General features: G+C 42.9%; 1 protein-coding gene across 2 annotated transcripts in view; it reads right to left on the bottom strand.

Annotated features, from left to right (window-relative positions):
• The window catches only part of RANBP17 (RAN binding protein 17), a 280,499-nt gene extending 263,854 nt beyond the window's left edge, over positions 1–16,645 (bottom strand). Inside the window, exons 1-2 of one of the 2 annotated variants that reach the window (XM_048862507.2) lie at positions 16,521–16,645; positions 4,973–5,119 (exon numbers count right to left, since the gene is read on the bottom strand). In XM_048862507.2, the coding sequence (XP_048718464.1) occupies positions 4,973–5,119; positions 16,521–16,538 (165 nt within the window). In that variant the 5' untranslated portion in view covers positions 16,539–16,645. The remainder of the gene's footprint in view (positions 1–4,972; positions 5,120–16,520) is intronic. The other variant, XM_075131375.1, reaches the window with a different exon arrangement.
• Between the last annotated feature and the right edge of the window lie 1,897 nt (positions 16,646–18,542).

The following is an 18,542-nucleotide window of genomic DNA, read 5'->3' as shown; positions in this document are numbered from 1 at the left end:
CCTCTGTTGGAAAAGTCCCCAGCTGTCCCTCCACTGTAGCTTTACACTTGCTTTGTGCTGCTGAGTTGGGGTTCAGCATCTGGCCGACAAAATTAATTACGTACTTGAATTTCTTACCCTTTCAAACCACTGTTCCCTGATCTGTGGATTGTGTATTAATTATATTGATTACTTAGGATTTTCCAGTTAACACTCTGAGGGTTTGACGGATTCTTGTCTCAAGATCAACCCCAGTTTTATCAAAATTACTGGTCAGTTGGGAACCCCGATATGCATGGTTACAACACTCACACTTCTGTATTTGTAATAGTTTAATAATAGAGTTAGCAAAGTCACCAACACTCTAAGCCAGCAAGGTAGACAGAAATAATAAAGAATGTACATTTGAACACCCATATACTCACACCATCCCTTGCAGAACAACCTGAAATATTATCCATTATCTTCCTCATCACTATCACCAGTGGCCATCATCCTGGCACCTCTCAAGGGCAACATACATCTCTCTCTTCCCAAGCATACCGGTGTTTATAATATGTTACACTGATGCCGCTGTGCCTAACACATATTCAGTAGGGGTTTCTCCCCTTTTTCTTATTTGTGTTTCCTTACCCCACTGCCATAGATATAAAGGGAAGGGTAACAACCTTCCTGTATACAGTACCATAAAATCCCTCCTGGCCAGAGGCACGAAATCCTTTTACCTGTAAAGGGTTAAGAAGCTCAGGTAACCTGGCTGGCACCTGACCAAAAGAACCAATAAGGGGACAAGATACTTTCAAAAGTGGTGCGGGGGGGGGGGGGGGGAGAGGTTTTGGTCTGTCTGTTCTGTGTGCTTGCTGAGCACAGATCAAGGAAGCAAGCAATCCAACTCCATTAGAATTAGTAAGTACTAGCAAGGGAATGCATAAGCTTATTTTTGTTTTGGCTTGTGATTTTCTCTGTGCTGAGAGGAAGGTGTATTCCTGGTTTTCTTTTTGTAACTTTAAAGTTTGGCCCAGAGGGAAATCCTCCGTGTTTTTGAATCTGATTGCCCTGTAAGATTATCTTCAATTCTGATTTTACAGAGGTACTTCTTTTACCTTTTTTCTCTCCAATAAAGTTCTGTTTTTTTTTGAATCTGACTGGGGTTTTTCTTTAGTCTCCTAAAAAAACCCAAGGTTGGTCTGTGCTCATCTTGTTTTTTCTCAGGCCTCCCCAGGAAAGGGGGTGTGGTGGCTTGTGAGGCTATTAGGGGGGAGTAGGAACTCCAAGTGGTCCTTTCCCTGAGTTTGTCTAAATCACTTGGTGGTAGCAGCGTTACCTAATCCAAGGTACAAGGGAGAATTTGTGCCTTGGGGAGTTTTTAACCTAAACTGGTAAAAATAAGCTTAGGGGGTCTTTCATGCGGGTCCCCACGTCTTACCCTAGAATTCAGAGTGGGAAGGGAACCCTGACACCTACTAATGTTGGGGTGCCCTTATCCGAGAGTTTAGTATATTAATGATTTCAACTTATTACCGTATACACCAATTTGTTGTCAAGGCAAATTCATAGTTAAGTATTTGCCAATAATTCTATACTAAAATATCCAAGCCTAGTATCAGTTTAATATTCCTGCAGTTGCCAAATGTTATGTACAAACTTCCCTTTTAAACACTCTATTCCCATTTCCCCAAAACTTAGGTGTTACCATTGGGCCACTTATTTGTGCCAAAGTTCATAGGCCTCAAACCTTATGCTAACTGCTTAAGCCAATGAAGTGAGCTGTAGCTCACGAAAGCTTATGCTCAAATAAATTGGTTAGTCTCTAAGGTGCCACAAGTACTCCTTTTCTTTTTGTCTTACAGCAGTAGTTCTCAACCAGGGGTACGTGTATGCTGAGGTCTTCCAAGTGGTACAGCAACTCATCAAGATACTTGCCTAGTTTTACAAGAGGCTATATGAAAAGCACTAGCAAAGTACGTACAAACTATAATTTCAGACAGACAACGACTTGTTTTTGCTGCCCTGTATACTATACACTGTACAATATAAGTGCAATTAATTTTATGGTAAAAATGAGAAAGTAAGCATTTTTTCAGTAATCGTGTGCTGTGACAAGTTTATATTTTTATGTCTGATTTTGTAAGCAAGTAGTTTTTAAGTGAGATGAAACTTGGTCATGAGCAGCACGCAAACCGCCCCGAGCCCTGCCCCTTCTGCTCAAGGCCCCACCCCTTCTGTGCCCCCCATTCCATCCCAGACCCCCCCCACCCCAGGCTGGTGCCCCAGCCTTGCCCCCCTAGCCCTGGAGCGAGCAGCGCAGCAGCAGGAGGGCGGACAATGTGGCTGCAGCACCCCCACCCCAGAGCAGTGGGAGGGAGCCCCACACCCCAGCCTCAGAACAGCAGGAGGGCAGACAATGAGGGCTCAGCCTCCCCAGGCCCAGAGCACGGGGAGGGCCGGAGCTGGGGCCATCCCACAGGGAGATTGGAGCAGCCGTGCCAAGCGAAAGCTGGAGGGGAAAGGGGCCTGGGGACAGAGCATGGGTGGGGCCATGCCTGGCTGTTTGCGGAGGAACATCCTCCCCCAGCCGATGGCACTCACTGTCCATGCTTGGGGTATGTCAGACAAATGAGACTCTTGAAAGGGGTACAGTAGTCTGGAAAGGTTGACAGCCACTGTCTTACAGGATACAGGCCTGGAGGCTTCCTTGCCTTACTGCTAAGTAAAATTGATGCTAAAGCTAGCTCTATGGGCTGGGCTACACCACACACATAGATATACACTATGATTTTTAATAATCTCAGATTAAACAATACACATTACATCTGAAAAATATGTATGGTTTAGTAAAGACAGACCTTGTTTTATATGTATTTGTACATAATGTAAATAAAACAGATCAGAGTTAAGGAATTTACTTGCTATAAATTTTCAAAAGCAAGTTAGATGTGCCATTTTAAAATGATTGTAACTAACAGATTTACTTGAAAATTCATTACTGAGGAAAAAGTGCTATAGCTGGATACATTATATTCTTCATAAATGCAAGAGGTTTAATTCCTGCTTCAAGTGTAAGCTTCAGCACAACTATAATCTTAGCAATGGAGCCACTACCATGCCTCCACAATAACAGAAATGGAAACGACACCTTAACAACAAAGCTGTTGAGCACTATTTTGATGTCAGTTGATAGTTATTATACATGGAAAAGACTTATTAGATCATAGAAGCCATTCACCCACCCTATGAGAAAATGTACCACATATTAAATCAGTCTTACACATGATCTCAGACAATCATACACACACCGAAAAAGGAAATTTACTAGAATTCTGAATTTTCTGTATCTTAATTACAACAATTCTGTAGCTCAACTGTATTGTTACATTTGTTCACATTATGGCCCCACTCCTGTAAAGACTTATGCAAACACTTACAATTAAGTATGTGTGTAAATCTTTGCATGACCAGGACCTATATTTGTTTTACTTGATACTATTATGGAATTTGAATGATTGTAATGCAATTACTATGCACCGAAAATTGAAGAGAACAATATTTATGCTTGCATTTCTCACATCCTGAACAAAAGTCTTATTGAAGACACAGAATAATTGAGTCCTTTCTAAAAATAAGATTTTGCACCTTTTATCCAAGGATCTCAAAGCACTTTACAAAGCTGAGTCAACAAATAACAATTTATAGAGAGGATAATTAAAGCAGAAAGAAGTTAACTGACTTGCTAAAGGTCAAAGAAATTCAGTAGCAGACCTGGAAATAGAAAGTAGTAGGTGTCCTGGCTCCAAAACACTCGATTCACCAGACCATTGTTCAACGAAGAGACCACAGCTGCAACCACATATGAATGGGACTCCTCACATAAGTAATCCTTACTCAAGAGTATGGATTACAGGACCAGGCCAATGTGCTATACTAACTTTGAATATTTTCATTTTCCCCCCACTGAGAATGCATTTTGCAACATCTATTGCAATAACCTAACTGTATCATAATGATAAACAGAATTAAGAACTCCTTAAGCATCCATTAATATGATAGATGAGTCAAGTTCTTCCAAGGCATTACCAACTATGTCAATGATTTCCAGATAACGGACATGTCTTAGGCATGTCATCTGAAATCATAATGTTCCAAAACACTGTAATGATTATGAAGGACTGAAGGTTTAACTCAGGGTTGGTTCCCCCACCACCTTTTAAATCTGACAAAATATCTGCAAGTAAAATATCAATACAAAAAAAAGACATAATACTCTAAAAATCAGAGGGGTAGCTGTGTTAGTCTGTATCCACAAAAACAACGAGGGGTCCAGTAGCACCTTAAACATGATCAGATTTATTTGAGCATAAGCTTCCGTGGGGTAAAAAACCCACTTCTCCATGCATCTGAAGAAGTGGGTTTTTACCCACGAAAGCTTATGCCCAAATAAATATGTTAGTCTTTTCTTTAAGGTGACACTGGACTCCTCGTACTCTAAAAAGAAAACTGAAACAATGCTAAGAGACTGGTTTAAACTAAGACAACAGGAAAACATAGTTTAAGGCTTTTCATACCATTCTTAGCCTGTCCCATTCTAACTTGGACGAGCAGGAGCATAGGGGACTTAACTGTAAAAGTGCTGGAGCAAATCATGTTGAGGAGCAATACTGAGCAATAGGTGGCATAAAGGTTCCTACCTTTTGCAAGTATTAGACCAACATTTACATCTATTTTCCCCCATAGTTAGGTTTTCCCCCTGTTTCTGGCCATCTGCTTTCTAATGCTAGGTACTGTCAATCCCACAAAGCCCACCCTCTAATACCAATTTGTGTGTGTAGACAGATTGCTGGAATTTTATTTATGAAGGAAAAAACTCAATTTGTTATAAGAGATGAGCATCTCACATGTACTGCGTTTACACTGACATTACCTGGACCTCCAATGTGGGCTTCATGATAAATGCATGTTTACATTGTCAGATTTTACACTTCTCCCAAGTACTTACTGTTCCTTGTTCTAGTAAAAGTTGACACTGGCTGAGACATTCAGGGCTGTCAATAAGCTCCAAGAGCACCTTCTCTGCTTGTATCCGCTGTGCTAGATCAGTCCCCTCATAGAGCTGGTTACATAGTACTTCTAGCTCTGCCAAACTCTGTTAAGAAAGAACAATACTGAAACCTCCAAATACGCCTTTCACCTGTGGAAGCCTTACTTAAGATTCATAGTACTGGCTATTTACAAACACTGACATATATCCAGTACAGTAACATAAAATGCTACCTATGCTCAGTTTTCCAGAAAAGTGCAATCAAACCCCAGTAGCTTCTTTCCCTCCCAATTCCCACTGCAATAAGAGTGGCACAGAACTCCAGTAAAATATATGTGCAAGAGAGACAAACAGATTTTATACCACAGTACTAAAATGGAAGACATTACACCAGTGATTAAAATTAAGTGACATAACACAATTCTTTTACCATGGACTACTCCTAATTTGAAATTTAGAACAGAAACAACAGGTCTGGTAAAGTTAATAAAAAGAATCCAAATTTAACATGTATTTTTTAAAAAAAGTTTGCTCTCTAACATTAGCTGTAAGTTCCAAAGATAGCGAAGGTAAGCTTTAAATCAACACTTGGCTTATTGAGCATATCTGATAATAGCATGAAAATGTTGTAAGCTATTGACTGAAGAGTCAATATTTGAAAGCACAATGAAGAAAGTACTAAATGCAAAAAGCAGCTATAACATGAGGTACATTTTAGAGAGAGATAATGCAACACAGGAGGAAAAGAGAAAGAATCAACAAGATACTGTTTAAGAGGAAGCCAAATGAAGATTGAAGACCAGAGAGAAATCTATGCAAGACCAACAGAAAGTCACTGAGTCTATCCATATGCTTTATGTTAAGCATGGCTTAACTCTTTGCAAGACTGAGACCCAAGTCTACAAAAAGTCCAGCTGTCATTTCATACTTAACACTTGTTTTAGAACAACGTAGGGTCAGTACAGTTAGCAATTACTTTGAATCACTATTCTAATAAGAAATTACAATACTCTTTCCTTCCTCCCTCCCGTCCCCCCCACTCCACCCCCCAATTATCATGAGAAGGGTGAACACGTTCTTCCACTGGTAGGTTTTAGTGACTAAAACAGAAATTTTTCAGGCTGAGATTTGAAGAGCTGTCTAAGGAGACATCTACACTGCAAATGAAGGTGTGACCGCAGCACAAGTAAGCATATCCATCCTACCTTTAACCTTACTAGCTCAGGTAACAATAGTAGTGAAGATGTGGCAGCACAGGATTCAAAGTGGGCTGGCTGTCCCAGTACAAGGCTGCAGGTTACCTGGATATGTACTCGGGTTGTTGGCCCATGGGTATGCTTACCCATGCTACTATCACACCTTCATTTTCTGGGTAAATTTACCCTAAAAGGGATTTGGACTACCAGCTCCCATCAATGGGAACTGGGCATCCAGATCTCTAAGTGGCTTTGAAACTATCACACACACTGGGCAAACTGAATGTGTTGCCCCCAGCCCAAATACCTTCACCCTCTCCCCCCAAAAGCCCAGCCACAGGGTCCTCCTTGCCCAGATACCCGCACCCTCTCCCCTGCAGAGCCCAGCTGTGGCCCAGACACTCACTCCCCTCCCCCTCAGAGGCCAGGGATCCAGAGGGAGAAACAGCCTGATGCTTGAGCCCAGGCTTGCAGGGAATTTCCTATGTGCCATTTCCTTCCCTCAGGACCTGCTGGGAACTGTAGCTGCCAGGAACCCTCTCCCTCCCTCCGGCAGTGTCTTTTATGTGCGAGCTGGGCTCTGCAGGGTCCAGCAGCTCTTAGTGGTGGCCAGCAGCACTACAACCCATTTCTGTGAGGGAAAGGAAATTCTGCACACACGTTAATATCTGCAAAATTCTGCATTGCGTAGTGGCAAGAATTCCCCCAGAAGTATTAAGACAACACACATCTCATATCCCCCTAGCGCTTCCCTTAAAGGTTAGAGCGGCAAAGGGCCCTTTCAAATTTCCACTACATGCATCTGACGAAGTGGGTATTCACCCACGAAAGCTTATGCTCCAATACATCTGTTAGTCTATAAGGTGCCACAGGACTCTTTGCCGCTTTTACAGATCCAGACTAACAAGACTACCCCTCTGATTCTTAAAGGTTTGCATCTCCTAAAGATAAAACATTTCTCTTTCAAGCAACTCACTCCTTGGGTCACATAAAAAGGGAAGATTTATTTATTCCTCTATAAATATAAACTAATGAATGAAAATAAGACCCTGAAAAAACAACATATGTACACTAACGCCCAAACAAGACACTAACTCAAAGGAATTAAACTCTCTTCTGCCCAACACTCACTCACCAACAGTTGTTTATATTCACTTTACCCTCTGACAGTTATTGGCACAACAGATCTTCAAACAAGATCCATACTTATGGATCTGCATCCCCTGAAATGCTCCATGGAATATTGGGTCACTTCTCTTCAATTTCCTTCCTTAGAGCTCATGCTGAGCTACAAACTTCCGTCCAATCCCTCCCTTCTATTTTAGCAGTTTTTTTCTTTCATTCACTGAACTCCCATTGCAGGACATCTCAACTCAAAAGCAAACAAAATAGCACCCTGGGGACTGGCCATAGCAACTCCTCAGGTCATGTCTGGAATGTTTCAGCATTTCAGAGTCCGCTTCTTTCACAGAAAGGTCATTTTAGTCTCTCCTACACTTTACATTGCAAAAGAGACCTTACAGAAGTCCCTTCTCCACTAGAGAGGAGTACAAAAATAAAAGGCACGTACAAGAGCACTGAAGATGACCTTGCAATTAAGACCTGCATACTAATCTCTGCATGCTGAAGCAGCTCCTTTAATCAGCAAGTATTATTTTTCTGATATTAGCAGCCTCTAAACTATGTACCTGGAACTGCACAACGAATCATTTTCCCCCACATATTCTGATATTGTCTCTCTAAGTATCAAACCCAGTACCATCCCACTGGAGGAAGTGGAAGCCACTTTACTGCTACTATCTTCATTCTCCTAGAAACTGGCCTAAAAAAATCTTCCCTAATAAACTCAGACTTCACTTTAGGCACCTCCATTATAGACAACTTACACTGCCACTAAAAAATTGGAATGAGGATAAATCTGCAATCCTTTAAAAAAGAAGTGGTAGCAGGTACCAAGGTCAACATTTTTGTTGAGTTAAAGTTTCACTGGCAAATAAAAATTGGCATTAACCCACCATCATTCGGACACTTAATACACATTAATTACATAGTCCACTGAGTCTCCTCTGTCACATTATTTCTGAATTATAACCTCCATCCATGCAACTCTGGGGAACAGCAGGAGATAAACCATAGATCATCTCTGATTCCTCCAGGATTTCTTTCTGTAATTATATAACTCAATGCACATGCAACATTCTTGGGAATAAATCTGCATACACAGGTCAGTAGTGTGTAGAGCAGTTTCCCATCCAAACTAATGAAAAGAATTGGGATTAAACATAATTATGATTTCCTGTGAAAAATTTATGCACCCAGTAGCACTAAATACAAAGATGAACAGAATATGTTGGAGAAGAGTCAACCAAGCTTTGGTAAAGGGAAATCACACCTATTAGAATTCTTTCAGACTGTCAACAAACACGTGAACAAGGATGATCCAGTGGATATAGTGTACTTAGACTTTCAGAAAGCCTTTAACAAGATTCCTTAACAATGGCTCTTAAACAAAGTAAGCAGTCATGGGCTAAGAGGAAAGGTCCTCTCATGGACCAGTAACTCGTTAAAAGACAGGAAACAAAGGGTACGAACAAATGGTCAGTTTTCACAGTGGGGAGAGGAAAATAGCAGGGTCCTTCAAGCATCTGTACTGGGACCAGTGCTGTTCCACATATTCATAAATGATCTGGAAAAAGGGGTACACAGTAAGATGAAAAATTTGCAGACAATACAAAATTACTCAAGATAGTTAAATTCAAAAAGTGACTGAGAACAGGTTACAGTAGAATCTCACGTGACTGAGCAGATGAAATTCAGGGTTGATAAATGCAAAGTAATGCACATAGAAAAAAAATAATCTGAACTATACATACAAAATGATGGGGTCTAAATTAGCTGTTACTACTCAAGAAAGAAATCTTGGAGTCATCATGGATAGCTCTCTGAAAACATCTATTCAACGTGCAGCAGCAGTCAAAAAAGCTAACAATGTTAGGAACCATTAGGAAAGGTTAAGAAACCATTAAGAAACCATAGGAAAACAAAAAATATAATGCCACTATATAAAGCCACGGTACACCTACACCTTGAATACTACGCGCAGTTCTGGTCACCCCATCTCAAACAAGATATATTAGAACTGGAAAAAGTTCAGAGAAGGGCAACAAAAACAATCAGGGATATGAAACGGCTTCCATACAAGGAGAGATTAAAAAGACTGGGACTATTCAGCATAGAAGAGAGACAACTAAAGGGGGCTATGACAGAGGTCTAGAAAATCATTAATGGTGTGGAGAAAGCAAATAAGGAAGTGTTATTTACCCCTTCATATAACACAAGAACCAGGCATCTCCCAGCGAAATTAACAAGCACAAGGTTTAAAACTAACATGAGGAAGTACTTTTTCACACAACGCACAGTCAATCTGTACAACCCATTGTTAGGGGATGTTGAAGGCCAACAGTATAACTGAGTTCAAAGAAGAACTGGATAAGTTCATGAAGGGTAGGTCCATCAACGGCTATTACCCAAGATAGTCAACCCCATGCTCTGGGTGTCCCTAAGCCTCTGACAGCCAGAAGCTGGGAGTGGATGACAGGAGGACGGATCACTCAATAGCTACTCTGTTCTGTTCCTTCCCTTCTGAAGCAGCTGGCATCAGTCACTGTCATAAGACAGGATATTGGGCTAGATGGACAATTGGTCTGACCCAATATGGCCATTCTTATGTTCTTAATCAATGCAAGCAATCTGCATTTAATGTAATTATTAAAAAACAAACAAATCATAATAACTAATCATATATTAGCTACCTTAGTGCTATTCACTCTGGATGATGAGGAGCTTTTTCTCATCAGTTTCAAATAGATCGTATGCTATCAGGATTAGAACAGTTCCTATCTTACATTTACTTTCCCTGACTTTGATCTCCCAGCAATAACATTACTATTCTGCAAAGTGTCTCCAAAATTAGCAATTTTACTAAAACCTTTAACTTCATTACAGTTAACAGTGGTGCTTCTCACCATATGAACTGTCCAAATGATGTACTGAGAAAAATTCAGTCTAGTTGTCTTTCAGCATAGGCCATTGGCACTGCTTCAGATACAGGAGACAGTTAAGAGATTTTATTCCCTGGGAAAGCACACACTTTCAAAAGACATTCCTTTGCTAACCAGTAGCATGATCTTGCACAAAACAACACTCATGATTCCTCACTTAAAAAAAATAAACCCTCAATTCAAGATGCAGACAACTAAGTCTGCTTCCAAACAAAAGCATCCACAGCTAAACAAGGACTCCGCACCAAAAAAAATCTAGCTAGCATTTTTCTCCTAAGTGTACCTTCACATTTCTACAAATGTTGGCCTGGGTCAAACCCTGATGTCCTATGAGAGGATGTCCCATGAGAGGACATTCCTGAGAGAGGTGGAGTTTGTTGTCCTCCATGCCCTTCCCATGAGGTAAACAACAAGGCCTTTCATTTAACCATTCTACCACGGAACACACACTGGTTGTGGGATCCCAGTGGATGGGTACTCCGTGGAAAAGATAATACTGTCTGGGTCTGCATTATCTTTCCTGACTAAATTGTGTAAGGCTGAAGGAGGAATATTGTGTGCCTATGGCCGCTCCAGTCCAGCCACTCCACCCTCCATCTCCTAACCATGTGAGACCCCCTCTGTGGGATACGTAAAAGGGATGGGGGATAGTGCTGCCGAGATGGCCAACTCCGCTTTCAGGTAGGGAGGGGCAAGATCCATGTGTAGCAGAGACCCTCTGTGTGCAAATCTAAGGAAGGATACAAAGACTCAGGTTGTTCAAGGCGAAAAGTTACGTTCCTAGAATGACAGGTTTCAGAGGAACAGCCGTGTTAGTCTGTATTCGCAAAAAGAAAAGGAGTACTTGTGGCACCTTAGAGACTAACCAATTTATTTGAGCATGAGCTTTCGTGAGCTACAGCTCACTTCATCAGATGTTTACCGTGGAAACTGCAGCAGACTTTATATACACACAGAGAGAATATGAAACAATACCTCCTCCCACCCCACTGTCCTGCTCTGCAGTTTCCACGGTAAACATCTGATGAAGTGAGCTGTAGCTCACGAAAGCTCATGCTCAAATAAATTGGTTAGTCTCTAAGGTGCCACAAGTACTCTTGTTCCTAGAATGCTGTCTTTTAATAAAGTTTAGCCTGGGTAAATACAGGACCACACTACCCTCTTAGGGTATGTCTAACTTAAAACCCTACAGGAGAGCAGCTACAACATTTTAGTGTAGCTTCTCCTGTCAGCATAGGTAATCCACCTCCCCAAGGGGCTCTCTCTTCCACCCATCTAGTGCTGTCTGCACCCGGGGTTAGGTCAGTATAGCTATGTCTCTCAGGAGCGTGGATTTTTCACACCGCTGAGAGATGTAGCTATATCATTATAAGATCCTAGCATAGACCAGCCCTTACTCAAACTGAGATATCCTACTCCTCAGCTACACCTACTGAAATCACAAGTTCAAGGAGTAAAATGATATTCCATGTTACAAAATTAACAGCTTTAGAGACATTCCCCATTTTAAGTACAGGAAATTCACTTGTGCTGATAATAGCTCTAAAACAAGAATGATTTTTTAAGTATGTGTATCCTGATCATTCAGCAGAAGAAAAGAAAGTCGTATCCTCAAAGGACTAGCAACCATTTAAAATTTTCTTGACACACTGAAGCCTGAGAGCAAACGCTGAAGAAACTACTGTAATCTGTTTGCAAAGAATTCAAATGAAGCAAAAATGCACCCTCCAAGCTACTGTTTGTGTTTCACTTTTGAAATATTAATTGTAAGAAGATCATTGTACAACTCTAGCTGCTTTAAAGAGCCTCGGGGGAAAAAATACCAGCCCATCCACTAATATAGCTGCTGGCACAAATGAGGCAAACGTCATGTTTCCTCAACACCAGAGTATTTAATCCAGGACTAGGCAGGTGCTTGTTATTTATGACCATTTCCAAATACAGAGGATGCCACCAAGCATTTTTGGGGTTTTTTACTCCAATAGTAAAAGCGGCTGCAGAGGAGACTTCAGAGAAAGTCATCACAGAATTTGAAAATGTAAACCAGTGGCCACTGCCACTTCCTCCTCTAAGTACAACTTTCCAAAGGCAGAATTTCCAACAATGTCAAATCATATTATTCAGAATACCTATAAATAATGGCAGGGATTACAAAAATTTAGGCCCAGAATTCAAGTTAAATCTTGGCCAGAAAGCAACTAAGAGGGACTACAAAGGTGAGGCCTGTGGGCTCAGATGCTCAAAGGCATTTAGGTGCCTAACTCCCACTGATTTCAATGGGAGTTAGGCACCTAAATACCTTTAAGAATCTGGACCTTGATCTCTAGGTATACAGTGTCTCCTTCTAGAATACCCTTTAATGGCTAGTCCCAAAAAAAACATTACTGCCTCTTCACTATCCAGAAGGTTAGTACCGAGATTAATTGGAACAAGACAAACAAGGGAAGAACAAAGGAGCAAAACGAGGGAGGGAACAATGAAATGAATTAGGAGAACAAAAAATGGGATGTTTTCCCTGGCAAAAAGCCATTAGATTCTCTGACAGAAGCTTTCATTTCTGGTTGCAAAGATATCCTTCAGAATACATGCAACACAGTTCTGTCTTCCTGAGTCTGCACACCAATAGCTCATATCTTTCGAATTGGCAGCAAGGAGAAATTGACAAGACTACTCAGTTTCACTGGTGTTATTCAACCTTTGGGGAAAAATTAAAATGAAATTGACATGATTCTTGTCACTGTATTGCTGCTTGAAAACTAGGATCAGCAGAGGCAGACAATGCAGCTACTCATAGGGAGGAGACCCTCATAGTTCAGAGGCTAGAGGACAGGCAAAACAGCAAAAATATCTATCCACCTAACAACACTCAAAGGAGGTCTTCAGGTGAGTGGGGAGGAGAGAGAGAAAGGATCCTTTCTCCTGTCCATCAGCCAGAGAATTGAGATTTATTAGAGACCTAACTAGCTAGAGAATGATATGAAAGATGAAGTCCCTTGAACAAGGTTCAGGGATAGTATACCAATAGAAATCCCAACATCCTTTGACTTCCCAGAAGCTGGGGGTAGGAACTGGACTTTTTAACATGATTTCACTGGTAGGCACCCTCATCTTTCTCATCAGCTACCAGTTAGTAGACCTAGTCCTTCTATTAGAAGGCATCTGCTAAATATTTCAAGCTCTGAGTGTAACCTAGAAAGAAACAGCCAGGGAAATCCTAATAGGCCTAATCTAATATGTGACAGGCCCTGTTTAGAATGGATACTCTGAAGTCAGCTGCCTTTGCTCCTCTTCGTCCACACCTTCACCTATAAATGAATGCTTAAAGCTTTGTTTTTTATTTTAAATAAAAGGATTGAATTTACAACCATCAAAACTCAGCTAAATGGCAGTCCAAGAAAATTTTGAAGACAAACCGCTAACAGAATCTCTGTCTAATTAAATTTGGTTTAATTAACCATGGTATGTAGTTTCCCAGCGATTCTGTCAAGGAAAGGGAGACAGTAACTCTGAGAATACATTTCTGAGAAGTATGAAGAATCACTTTTTTTTTTTTTTTTTTTTTTTTAAAGGTAGCCATTGAAACCTTCACTGGATTTGATTGGCTGCCCCTGAATTTGTATAATACAACCTTCAAATGGCCATATACAGTTTGCACATTAAAAACTTGTGGAAATAGCCACTTGGGGGAGGGGGGGTTACAGATAATTTGTACATCTAGGGGATGCTGAAGCTGAAAGAGAAATCAGTCTCTGAATTTTATAGGAAAAAAAGTAACTAACATGTAACAATCCCAGATGCAAAACTGAGTGAACCACTCCCATTCAGATTAAAAGGAAAATGAAACTTGGAAAAAAGCAAGCAAATACATCTGGGGGGAAATAATCCAAAATACACACTGAGAAGGAGAGGAACAAACAAGGAAGCAAAAGTAATGAAAGAGACCTGAAAGCAATAGTGACTGGGAAAAGAGACATAAGTCTGCTATGCAGTATGGTTGTGCTCCAAAAGGTCAACACAATTTTAGGCAGCATCTACTGAGGTACCATGTCATGGACAAGACTATTGACCATCTTTATATCACATCTGGAATTCTGCATTCAGCCCTCGATAAATACCAGATAAAGTACTGATAAATTTCAGAAAATCCAGAATAAAGTAATAAAGGTTATCAGGTCCCTGAAACAAATGATTTATGATCACAGATTAAAAGAACTAAACATTTATAGCTTGACTAAGCGATGATTTACAGACTCCAAATAGCTGAATGTGAGCACAAAGGATGGAAATGAATTATCTGGTACAGTATATCAGAGTACAACTATGAATAACAGGCTGAAATTAAGTCAGAAAATATTTAGGCTGAATATCTGGGTAAACCTCATGCCAATGACACATATTAGGCTGTGGAGTAACTGCCCAAAGGAAATGAGGGAAGGCACATCACATCTGGTTTTTAAAACTACACTGGACAAAACACTAGACAATAGTCAGAACAGGAAAATAATCTAGCCCTAAATGAGTTGGTCTATCCGAGACAGGGCCTGCCGCCCTTCAGCGCACTCTGCAAGGCACATCTATAGGTACAGCCACACTTAAGACGGTGTGCAGAGTTCAGACACTGCACTTCCAGCTAGCATGGGTATAAATAGCAGTGTAGATCGTGACACATGGCTTAGAGTGCTTTACACACCAGTACCTCTAGGGTTTATACCATACAAGGCTCACTGCATGCCACGCAGTGCCTCCCATGTCTATACCGCTCTTTTTAGCAGCGTAGTGTCCCACTACCTCCCCCTGCCAGAGCCTTTCCTGGCCACAGTGAAAGGCTCCAGAGGGGAAAGGCTCCAGAAGCTCCTGTAGTGCCTGTAATTTACACACCGTCATAAATGCAGACATACCTTATCAGACAGGTTTTTGCTTGAGGCAAACCGTAGGAAAGATGCACGCTGGTAGGCAGGGACTAACTTGTGTCCTCTACTTGGAATTCTGTCAATATGCAGGAACTTGTTATTTAATCAATGTATTGTGTTTGTTGCATGATGTTTCAAAAAGCACACTGAATTAATAAATAGGACATGCTGAAGGGCACAATTCTCTGCTGCAAGAAACTAAAGTGGATGATTGAATATAGGTATTTTCCACTAGCCTGTTTTAAAAAATAACACCATTACTGTGGGGAAAGCCAGTGACAGATTACAGAGAGCAGACATAGGAAATACACTGCCCCTCCAAGCAGAAATGGAATTGGCATAACCCTCTCCTAATATGATACCAACCCACGTGGTCACATGCAACTGATGCCTGTATTTCCCAAATGCACTCCAATCTGGTTTGAAGTAGCTGCAGCAATGCTTTGGAAAACACAGCAAGACAGCCAATGCAAAGGAGTCAGGTGCAAAGGTGCCAACTGATTATAAATGACCCAGGAAGCTGAAGCAGGAGTAGAGATGTGTGGGAAATTAAATATCCCTTAGAAATTTTAATGTCCAACTTCTGTTCTGATTTTTTCCCCCAGACGTGTCAAATTTTCAGCAGAAGAGAAATTCCATTTCCTGCACAGCTCTGTTCCTGCTCCCTATATCATTTGCGTCCTGGGACTACCTTTGCACTGGCTATCTTGCTACATCGGTCCCCCTTTCACACCCAGAGGCACTTACACTGTACCAGTATTATTCCCCCTGTAGAGTATGGCACCATCCCTCCAGCTTTCTGCAACCTTCCAGGCACCGTCTTTTCCACAACCCGCCCCAGTGCCCACCAACCCACCTCTTTGGTACCCCTCCCGACCCACCTGGCATCCCCCAGTATCTCTCCCTGACCCACCCTGGCACCCCCCTGCATCCCTTCCCGACCCAACCTGGCACCCCTTTTGGTACACTCCTCCACAACCCACCTGGCAATCCCTTCGGTACACCCCTCCCCGACCCACCTTAGCACCCCCCTAGTTCCTCTCCGCGACCCATCCTGGCACCCCTTTCGGTACCCCCCCCCCCCCACGACCCACCCCAGCATCCCCCTCCCCACCCTGGCACTCCCCACGACGCACTCTGGTACTACCTACTCCCCTCCCCCCCCCCCACGCACCCCTTACCCCATCCCCAGCCTGGCCCCACCCCATGGCCCGGTTCCCCGGCGCACACCCCCACGGCCATTTCCGTGGCCGACCCAGCGCGCCACAGCAGCTCCAACCGCCAGGCCGGCTCCCAACGGCTCCTCCGCCCGGCCCGCCCCGGCCCGCGGTGCACTGACCTGGACGTGCCGCGCCATCTTCCCGAGCGGCACCGGGAGCCGGGCGTGGGGGCCGTGCCCGGCCCGGGCCAGGGGGCAACGCGGGGCGGGGCGGGGGCAGCGTGTACAGCCGGGGAGGGGGAGAATGCAGTGTGTGGAGCCGGGGGGGCGGGGCGATACAGTGAGGGAGAAGGGAAGCGAGCCGGAGGGGGCAGTGTGAAGGGGCGGGGCGACAGCAAGGGGGAGGAGCAATACAGTGTATGGGGGAGGGGGGCAGGGTGAAACGGGGATGCAGTGTGTTTCTGGGGTGGTGGGGGCGATGCACTGTTGGGGAGGGGGAGAAGAGCGAAAGGAGAATGGGGGCAGAAAGGAAGTGTGGGGGAATGCAGTGGTAAACTGGGGGGGGGGGGGAAGTGTCCCAGACTGTATGCAGTGATGAGATGGGCAGAGGGGAGGCAGTGCACAGCCAGCAGAGAGCGGAGAGAGCCACGCCGTACAGCTACGCAGGGCGAGGGGGGGGAATAATGCAGTGTAAGCCAGCAGGGAGTGGGGGAGGCAGTGCAGAGCAGGGCAGCTGAGAGCAGGGGGACATGAGAGCGGAATGTGGAGCGTGCTGGGGGCGATGGGAGGCACGGAGCAGCCAGCGCTAATAAGGAGGAGCGCACAATCCAGTCCAGAGTAGATGGGGGCAAGAGGGTTGGTGGAGATGGACTGTTACTCCATTTCCTCTGTTCAGTGTGGTGCATGGTCCCATTTCTCTTGCTGCATACAGTGGAGGGGATGCTGAAGGTGACGGCATGCTAGGCTGGAGGGATGTGGTAATTGGACAAAAGCCATAAGACTAATGCCCTGTACGTGCCACCATTGCCATCAATGGTGACGTTGCTGTGAGTCAAGATGTCCGGGACTCTATTGAACCAATAAATGGTCCTTTTGCTGCTGTGGTCTTGGTGGCTGGTAGAGGCAGAGGAACACATCACTGCTAGCAAGTGACTCAATGACTCCAAAATCTCCTGCTTGGTGTAGGAAAATGATCCTCTGCTTAAATCCATGTGGAATGGGTTTACCTTAGGGCTCATTTTAGTTCAAAATCCAAATATAGTAATCAGAAAAAAGCATCTGCTTTACTTCCTACGTGGTGCTACATGGAGCCCCAAGAGAATGTCACACGAGTTATTTTGCCATTGGTGAAGAAGCATAGGGAAGGCTGAAATTTGGCCCTCAAAAATCAAAGACCACGTTAAGAATTTTTGGCCTCAGCCCAGATCCCCTGACTCCCAGACATGTACCTCACCAAAATCACCACCCTTTCTTTATCGCATGGAAGAGCAGTAGTACCTGGATGATCATAAGCAATCGGGAAAGAGAAAGTCGCAAAACATGCAAAATGGCACAGAGATACACACAAGGAAAGGGGGACGGGGAGGGCCTGTCTTTTTATTCTTTTTGTACAACACCTGGCACAGTGGGGGTGCTGGTCCTTTACTAGAGCTCCTAGATGCTACAGCAATACAAGTAATAAAAATAATCATAGTATTAATAATAATAAAAAAAACTAAAGGGAAAATGGGTCAGGAGCCCAACAAATATCCCCAAAATAGAGAGAATTACTACGAATGGAAACTGAAAAGAAAGTCTCGGGGATAATAAAAATAATGGCCAATTGCTTAATTATAGCATGGAGGTTGTATGTGCGTTTCTTCTGGCTATGGATCTGATGCAGTGTAGTAATGAATCGGACTAACTGCTAAAAGAAACTTGTTAGTACAAGTGGTAACTATAAGATTAAAAACTCCTACATTTTACGGAAAGACCTTGGGCCTACTCAGAACAACTGTAAAGTGTGATATGTATAAGAATCTTAAAAAGCAATGAACAAGACTGGAAATGCAGGGAATCCTGACTGTGCATTAATTGAGCACTGCTGTACAGAAAACAGGTTACTTCTGCCTAGTATCAAGAGTGAGGCCTAAGAGCACTCATACACCATAACCTGCAAACGTCAGTCCATGCCTCCTTAGATACATCCGTTCTCTGCATAAG

Source organism: Caretta caretta, chromosome 8, assembly GCF_965140235.1.
Source record: "Caretta caretta isolate rCarCar2 chromosome 8, rCarCar1.hap1, whole genome shotgun sequence".
NCBI classification, from domain to species: domain Eukaryota; kingdom Metazoa; phylum Chordata; order Testudines; family Cheloniidae; genus Caretta; species Caretta caretta.
The sequence above is the reverse complement of the archived record's forward strand: the minus strand, read 5'-3'. Positions and strand labels throughout refer to the sequence as shown.